The sequence below is a fragment of the Anguilla rostrata genome, chromosome 2 (genome assembly GCF_018555375.3).
Source record: "Anguilla rostrata isolate EN2019 chromosome 2, ASM1855537v3, whole genome shotgun sequence".
Taxonomy (NCBI): domain Eukaryota; kingdom Metazoa; phylum Chordata; class Actinopteri; order Anguilliformes; family Anguillidae; genus Anguilla; species Anguilla rostrata.
The window spans coordinates 36,328,566-36,337,730 of NC_057934.1; the positions used below are offsets into that span (position 1 = coordinate 36,328,566).

Below are 9,165 nucleotides of genomic sequence, written 5' to 3' on the forward strand. Positions count from 1 at the left end.
AGCAACATAATAAGCAGACAAAGAAATGGAACTGGGAATCCTTAACTTAGTAGCTGTGCTATTGGATGTAAAAGCAGTACACACAACATAGCTAATGGGCTTTGTGATCAATACCTCAGTCTATTAATTCCACTCAACCAGCAGCTGAAATCCAGTAAGCATGGGTATTATTCAGTTAACTCTTAGTTTGTTGCGTGAATTTAGTGTGCCAGTACGAGTTAACATACAGCCATTAGCCTATCTCCAACAAAAATAAAACAAGCTCATTATTTCATGCCTCCATTCACCCACTCTCTCCTCCTAAAATTTTCCTTTTCAGCTTACACTTCTTTCATTAAAAGAGCACATTCATATGAATTTGTGACTGAAAAAAATCTACAGAGGGAGAACTGAACAAGAACTTAATGTCCATGGTGTTTCTTCATCTCAGATAGAAAGCAGTGACTAATTGCCTGTAGGAAGTTAATTCTATTGTGAAACAGAAGGACAGAGGTGGTTGTTCTGAAATCAGACCATATATGAGACAGGCACATTCTATTTGTGTTTAAACCCAATCACAGTCCTGGTAAGGGAACAACCCTGACAGAAACGCGGGCTTAAGGAAAATCACTGATTTTCAAATCAAAGGAGCACTCTGCAGGGCTCCGCGTCTGTGCTGCTGGCATTGGCGCTTCATGAAGGCCAATGGCAAAACTAAAACAACCTATCTCGTGATGACCACTACCTCCAGCCTGTACATCTTAGCTACTAGCCTACATCTTTCAATAACAGCCTACAAAAGCCGTGAAGCCAAAAGCAACGTTTTGCGTGGTCGCTTAATGATTTAGGATTTTTGAAATGCTAGCCTACATTCTCTGTAGGCTATTCATTCGAATGGTTTAGACAACGAGTTAGTATATTAGGCAAACATTTTGCAGCTGGGACGTAAATAGAAACCTATGGTGTTAAGAAAATTAATTATAGTTCCTTGATCATAAGGGTATCCAAAATGAACAGATACAGCAACCAAACAATGCTGCTGTAGATCGTAGCTACAACGGTTACAGCGGTGGCGAAGCGGATGGAAAAACACCACTGACTAAAGCAGCACAGATGACACAAGTTAGCAGGGTACGTACAGTAACACAATAGCGAAGCGCTGGCACAGCTGCATGCCAAATGGCGCTTCTTGTCTCCAGCACACAGAAAACAATATTTTTTAGACTTTTATACTAGCCTATATATTGCTAAAAATTATCCATTAATGCGCAGGAGAGATGATGTCTGGACTTTCCGGAGGACAAACTTTGCAGCAACATGAAAAGAACTCCCCTCCCCCTTTCAAAAACTCGACTCTATCTCCGATCCCCACATCTGGTTTCGCTCAGATTTTGGACTTTCGTGGCATTCCACCGCATCAAGATAATCCAGATGCAAAACCTGCTCACATAATTCCACTAACTTTACGCCGTTTCGGCATTTCAAGAAGGCACAAAATTAATTTCACACAGAAATCCCGGGATATAGGCTAATCCAAAACTCCAGAATGAGCGTGAACTAACTTGTGAAAAGCCGTGAGCAATTCTTAATAAAACTGTAGCCTAGCTACTGCCTACCTGAAACGGCCGTCCTCAGTTCCAGACTAAGGATAAATAGATATAAAGTGCATTTGTACAAGTGGAAGCAGCTTGTCCATGGAGACGAATGGTTGTGATGGTATCCGCGTTGCATGCCCGCAGTTGTTGCGAGGAGGTGAGAAGTCGGGCGAGAGTGACGAAGTAACTATTCTTCAGTGTGGATGGATGAAGTGCCGAGAGACTCGGTAAGCAAGGCAGAGCGGAGCTTCGTGGATGGTGTCTCCGTGCGCGTCAGTTAATGAGCCCAAAAGTGAATGAGAGCAGCAGACATTGCGTCACCACATACTCTGCCGATCAGAGAAAAGAGGGGGCAGACCTTTGGGTGAGAATGTTCGTGTAACTCCAATTCAAGGACACGAAAAACACTATTTTACTCTATTTTTAGGCATCTTCAATAAGGGGAGAGTATACCTGATTCGAGACTATTGAATATACATGTTTATACAAGAAATTGACCTAAGAGCACATACCAGTTATATCTGTGCGTGCTGTGTTCATGTTACCTATATTTATTATAAAACTTCCCAGATTTTGGATGAGGCTGAGATAATTTACTCCCAAAGATCTCCAGAGGTATGTCTTTTCTATACCTCCTATATGTCACTGTTTAAATTAAATACTAAATTACCAGCAGTGTGAGATATATGCCTCACATGCTGTTTCTGGTGTTTACAGTTGGCCTGAGAAGCCCTTAAACCCTGCTTACATGGTTTATTAAAAGTGACTAATCATTTCACATGTATTACCTATACCTGGATAGCATTAAAGGTATCACTTGCAAATGATTGCTTGCTTTATGTTGAAATTCATGCTCAAAACATTTTCAGATGGCTTAATTTTGGTAATATACAGAAAGTATGAAGTTCACACTCCTTGAAGTTTTTCACATTTTGTGCTAGTGCTCCCTTCAGTATTCATCCCCTTCACCAACACAATTCAATCAATATTTTTATGGTAAATTATTTTTTTTGTTGTTGCAGAAATAAGACATTTCCAATTCATAAAAGTATGATGCTACCACCACCATACATGATAGTGCTGTTGTTGATCTCTGGACGATTTCTCATATTTTATCAAATTAACTCTGCAACACTGTCAATGTTGTAGCTGGCCTCTTGGTCATTTCTCTGACAATTGCCCTTCTCATTCAGTTGCTAAATTTTGCAGGATAGCCTGATCTTGGTAGGATCCGTGGTGTGCCATATTGTCCCGTTTTCATGATTAGGAAGATTCAAAGCTTTACCAGTCTGCTTATAGCCTTTTTCTTCTTCTTCTTTTTTCTTCCTAACAGCTCAACCTTAAAGTTCCACTGGCAGTTCCTTGGTCTTCATGACAGCACGACTGATCTGTGGTTTCATTTGTGAGGTCTCAGAAAGTCGGTGATATTTTTTTCAGCAATCATGCAGTGGAACACAGGTAGATTCCAAATCAGTACAGATGGACGTCGTCAATGTATTTAGTGTAATCTCTCAAGAAAATTGAACACACCTGGCCAAATTTAGGTTGTTAATGCGAAGGGGCGAATACTTATCAATTAAGTAATTTTCAGGTTTTTATTTTTAACATAATTCTGAAGAATTGAATTTCATTCTGATATTATGTAGAGGTACTAGAGTAGAAAAAATCCAATTTAAATATATTTTAATTTGACTTCTCAACACAACAAAATGAGAATAGGCACATATGATATAGGCAGAGTATGTATAGTTGTTTGAGTCTGAAAGTCCCATTAAATATGATCTTTTTTGTAAGATGTGCCTTGTGTCTTGGCCCTATGTAGTGCCTTGAATTGTGTTGACACGGTGGAATAGCAGAACACAAATAATGTACTGCTTAATTGTTTCATAAGGAATTGCATCAGGATCTGAGCAGCCCTCATGTTTCACACCAGACCTGGGTCAAATACGTATTTGTTTTGGATTCAAATACTTTTCTGCGCTCTGTTGATCTTGCCTGGTAAAACTGAGCCTGCCAATATGACCAGAAGGCGGGGTTTACAGTTTCTGAGAGTATGGCATTGGTTCCAGTACACCAGACAAACTTAGTAAAGTGTAGAAAAGTATTTGATGCCAACACAAATATGCATTTGACCCAGGTCCGTTTCACACACAATCACACCACCTCAATCTCCAAAGCCACATAAGCGCAATTGTCTCTCTTCTTGAAAGCTTTCAACTGGACCCACCTCAGAGATGTTGCCCAAGATGGACAGTGCCCATTTAGATCTGTGCTTGGGAAAGACAAACCCCAATACCTGGACCGAAAGTGTGCAGTGCTGTGCTTGCAGTGAAAATGGTGGAACGGATTCAAGGCAAATGCTGGAATTAAGACAGGTGCTGTCAGGTTTTATTGTGACAGCAAAGTTGTACTTGAATACATATTCAAAGAGTTCAAGCGTTTGTTTAGCATATACATCGTACTACATACCCTGAGCAGTGGCATTACGTGCCCACAGATCAGAACCCAGCAACAGCATCAGTGACTACATCCAAGCTCAACAGCACCATGTGGTTCAGTGGACCCGTCTTCCTTTCCAAGCCACCTCATATTGAGGTGCATGAGTCCTGTGAATTGGTAGACCCCGAGCTGGACATATAAATTCAACCATGGTATCAACCCTTGTGACTCGCACTAAGGATGGATAACTTACCTCAGAATGGTTCCAGCGTTTCTCTACCTGGGATTCTCTTTTGAAAGCTGTTGCATTCCTTATCCACCCAGCTCTTCTCTTAAGTCAGGCTGCTCCTCTTATACCTGCTAGGGGGAGCATCAGTGCGACAGACCTTATACTCCCAAAGAACTGGCAGCAGCCAAGAATGTCACTGAGTCCATTCAGAGGGAGGCATACCTACAGGATTTTGCCACATTCAGGGAGAAATCTCCCCAAGATGAGTTCACTTCTGAGTCTTGAGCCTTTCAAGGATTGGTGGATGTTTGCAACATGCTTCTCTTGACCTAGAGGTGAAGAATCCACTCATACTCCCAAAACAAGGCCAAGTCACAGTCATGTTAGTGTGTCATTATCATGACGATTTTACTTCAAAAACTAGCTAGCTACACAAACACTATAAAATATCACTTTTCCTTATTGTATACATTCATTTTGGCACTGTGAGTCCAGATGCAGTTATGAACCAACTCATCAAAAGTCATTAACCCAATGAGGTCAAATGCTATGTTAAACAATTCCATTTTCTGGACCTTTGCTCTTACGGTTTGTGTGGGGTAATGTATCCATTGCTATATTTAAAATGGTCAAACTCGCATCGATATTAAAATGTTGTGGAAACATTTTTTTTTCGTACAGTTTATTGGACAGCTGGAATGCAAACTGACCAATATGCAATTGTGCAATTGCACTCACAGCACAGATATGCACAGTACGTGCTTACTCCTATGGCACACTCCTCATAACTTTCTGTACAATCATGATGGATACAATCTTTATTCAAATCAATGTCAGTATGCATTTTACTATTAGGATTAACATATGGCAACAGAATATTGTGATGCTAGTGCAACACGACAGCGCTTACTATATATCTTCAGTACATACTGTAGCACCAAAACAGGAAAACAGCAACACAGGTCAGGATCCATTCAGGCAGATGAGCCGGCTCCAACCCTGAGGACAGAATCAGGGTCAATACAACAGGGGGGTATGCGTGTGTACATCTGTACGTGTGTCGGAATAAACAGAACCGCACGCATTTCTGAGTTTGGTGCTGTCATACAGCTACAGCATTACAGGTCAAGCTGAACACAGCGGGGAGCAGTCTCCTGAGATAATGATACATTACTGTCTGAGATTAGCTGCTCCATGTTACCCTCTGACAGCTGGGCACCCTCTGATGACAGGCGTGCTTACAGTTTGCTGGCCCCGGAGCCTTCTCCGCAGATACGATGGAACGTTATTGATCTCTGAAGCGCTTGTCCCCATCACACCCGGCATTGATCAAACAAGATTAGCATCCATTTCAAAGCTGATGTCGTGTTCAGCATCGATCTAAATGAACTCACGAGTGGGCTGCTGAAGCGGCTTAAAAGCCAGACGGTGACAACCTTATCATCAAAATTAAGTCACGCTGACAGCGTGACTTAATTTTAATGATAAGGTCTTTCGTCACACACGCACGACTGCTGGTCTCACTATCGGGGACCGCTGCTGACCTCACAGGAGTCTTCCTCCTGATATGCCAAGCTCTTAATCCTCCCACAATGCATTGCACAGCCACTCTGCCGTACACAGCATGCGCCACCAGCCTTCGAGCAGCCATCAATAACTCTAATAACAACAGCCCAGCTAATACACACACAGTGTTCTCATAAGAAGTGTAATAATTCTGCCATTACGCAACAGGAGCATTGCGAGGCTATTATGTGAAAACGGGGAATGTTTGGACCGGAGCTCACCCGGGGGCTAATCCGCTCCTCTTCAGCTGCAATGTACAAGCTCCCCAAATACACAGTCCGCTGCGCTCACACGGTCGTTATGCTGCCACTTCACAGAATTTTTCATTAAAGCTCCGACACTACAGATCTTGCATTGTGATAGAAAGATAGAAAAGTGGCATTAAGTATGGGAGGAGTGGGGGGGGGGGGGGTGGATTTACATGTTACGAAACATTCTCGGTTGTCTCTGAAAAAATGTTTTCGGTAGTGGCCGTCTTAATCAGGATGTTTGCTTAACCTATTGCCCCTACAACCAGAGACTAATGTGGACGTACCCTTCTCTAACAGAAACTTGATACTTCCTGACCTGTGAAGTCCTTATTGGATGTGAATTATTGGACATGGCTGCTGCCCTGAGCCAATGCAGGTTTCGAGAGACTGGCTATGCATTTGATAAAGCGGGGAGGCCACATGAATTTGCATACAATACTCTTCAGATATTTCAGATGCGTGCTATTATGGCCATACCTACATAACATAATGCCACTGATTTGGTGCAGATGTCTCTGGTTGATAAATAAGCAGTCCACACATACAGGTTAATGTCAGAGTCACACAGGGACCTCACAATGTGGGGCCAGGTAATTGCGTCATATGAAAAAGTGTCATAAACACAGTTAATTAGATGTGGCTTTCTTGGAACTCACAGATAATTCCTCTATCTTTTTGTTTTCCCCAAGTCTGCATAAAGCTCTCTACACATCAAGCATATTAACAGAGACTAACCAGGATGGGCAATTTTTAGGGACTGATAATGATTCCTAAAAAGGGTTACAATGATCAGAGAAGGAAACAAGATTTTTGAATCATTCCAATGCATTCGCTATCTACCTGTTTACACTGTGAAACTTCAATTTCCCAGTATTTTTAAATTCTTAACAAAAAAGAAAAAAAGAACACTTAAAAAATATTCTCTCATAGTCTAGGAATCAAACAACTGAGGGCCGCAGATGAGGGGCGGGGTGGGACAACTAGGACACTTTGTCTCGGGATGGGGCCCAAGGGGGGCCCAGGATACGTAGTGTAACTATTTTTAATTTGTTACAAAATATATTGAGGGGGCTCTCCGAATATACTTTGTCCCAGGCCTGATACCACCTAGATGTTTTTTTTTAATGCAAAATGGTTCCATTAAGTGAATAATTTTGCAATAATCAATGTAGTATGCCCTGATCAAGCATTACATGCAGAAGAACCATCGTGTTCTGTTTTTGAGAAGACATTTTGCATTTGTGGTGGTTTTGTTAGAGGAGTCAGGTTTTCACCTCATAAAGACACTTTTCACTGCTCAGCTGTCGCCACAACTTGTCTTGTTCTCAAACAACTAATGTACATACCTGCTGAGAAATCAGACCTGAGGTCTCTTGAATCATTCAGTTGCGCTCTTGGTTGACGTGTAGTTTCACTTCACCGTAAAACCCAAATCGTTTGAGGAAACCATTGTATTCAATGGTCTTTTTTAAATCTTATTGAGCTACAACTTTGAGACTTTAAATGTGACTGGAAATACTGTGCTCCAGATGTGCAGCTCCAGATGCATAGGAACCAGAATTCCTTACAGTATAAGAAGAGCCACAGCAGTTTCGGTCAGCAGCCCTTTCAGAGTGAGCGAGCTAAAGAAAATAAACAGTGGAAGGCTGAGCAATGTTTTCTTCTGCTCTGAATTTTAAATTCTGGGGTCCATAGAGAAAAAAAAAACACGTTTGGGTCACATGGCTTCTATGCTTCAAACTCTACAAACAGCAGATATGCCACCAGTGCACTACAGGCACTTTAGGTGCTCTTTAAACATAGCTGACGTTTTAACTGCAACACTCTAAATGCCCTCTGTGATTTCCCCCAAATGGCCCTGTAGCTAGAAGGTATTTAGGCATCGGGGAACCCAGCATCCCACATGTAGTGCGCGGGGGACTACGTCCATTCAGGACCAACTTGTAAAGCAAACCTGGCAGATTTCCTTGATCATGTTACGTGTAGGCAGCTTCCCATGTAGAGACCTTAGAAGGCTGTGCACCTCTGGATTTCATGTCTTCATTGGTGAATAGATCACTGCCTGAAGTTCTCCGAGGCTCTTGGACAGCATCTGTGTCTTGCAGGAAGAGAAGCATCCTGGACCATCTGTAATAAGAAAGCCGGTTCAAACACACTTCTCACAATGTCATTTTAAATGGCTCACGGGGTGGACAGCTGTTAATGGTTGAAACCACTGCAATACTGGAGTGTGGGACTGTAACGCTTAATGAAATGACTTTGTTTTTTTATAAAGAAATGAATTTCCATTGTACTTTTAACTGCTTTAGCCCTTAGAGATTCCAAAGCAGCGCTGAAGATAAATTAGTCAAATATATCATATTCCTTAGCAGCTGCAGTTTTCATCATTTTGAATCGTTTCCAGTGTTCTTCCTTACAAAATTCTTAAGAAATAAAAAGGGCGCGGTAACATCATCAGGCGAGCAAATATGAGAAATACCTTGCGACCCAAACGACTGGCCGAAATGGGCCTTCTCGGGGCATTCGAGTTTTACGCGTTAACAACTTACCCGCGAGGCCATTAAAGTTCGCGGGGGTGCCTCGAGGCCGGCACCAAAGCCCACGGAGCCCCCGTGCCGGGCCGGGCCACGCCCGGCGAGCGGCGGAACCTGAACTCCAGTCTCAGGCAACCGTTCGGCGTTTTTTTTTTTTTTTTGGGATATTTAGAGCATCCGTCGAAAACCCTCGCGAAGCTCCTCGGCCCCGCGGGGCGCCAGATCGACATCCGCGGCGGAGGCTTTGAAAACCGCGGCAGTCCGGCGGCGAATCTGCGTGCGAGAGCCAGACGGACTGCAGGAAAGCGGTGGGCTACCGCACATAAACACGGCCCGGTGATTGACTGCAGATGTGCTCACCGTCTCAGGGCCTTACCGGGAAAATATTTTCTTTTTACGGCTGCAAATGACTCGTCGCCGATTTCAGTGAAAATTGCGAGTTCGGCGTCTACGTACGCAAAATAAACACGCGTTTGCATATAGGGTTCGTCTGCAACGATTACGGAAATTAGTGCCGGATTTGAAGAGTACGAGAAAGCAACAACACTCAATCAGGGCGTATGGGTTAACCT

General features: G+C 42.8%; 1 protein-coding gene across 2 annotated transcripts in view; it reads right to left on the bottom strand.

Annotated features, from left to right (window-relative positions):
• LOC135247904 (C-type mannose receptor 2-like) overlaps positions 1-1,886 on the bottom strand; it is a 39,172-nt gene extending 37,286 nt beyond the window's left edge. The window contains exon 1 of one of the 2 annotated variants that reach the window (XM_064321880.1): positions 1,596-1,886. In XM_064321880.1, the coding sequence (XP_064177950.1) occupies positions 1,596-1,710 (115 nt within the window). In that variant the 5' untranslated portion in view covers positions 1,711-1,886. The remainder of the gene's footprint in view (positions 1-1,595) is intronic. The other variant, XM_064321879.1, reaches the window with a different exon arrangement.
• Positions 1,887-9,165: the final 7,279 nt, after the last annotated feature.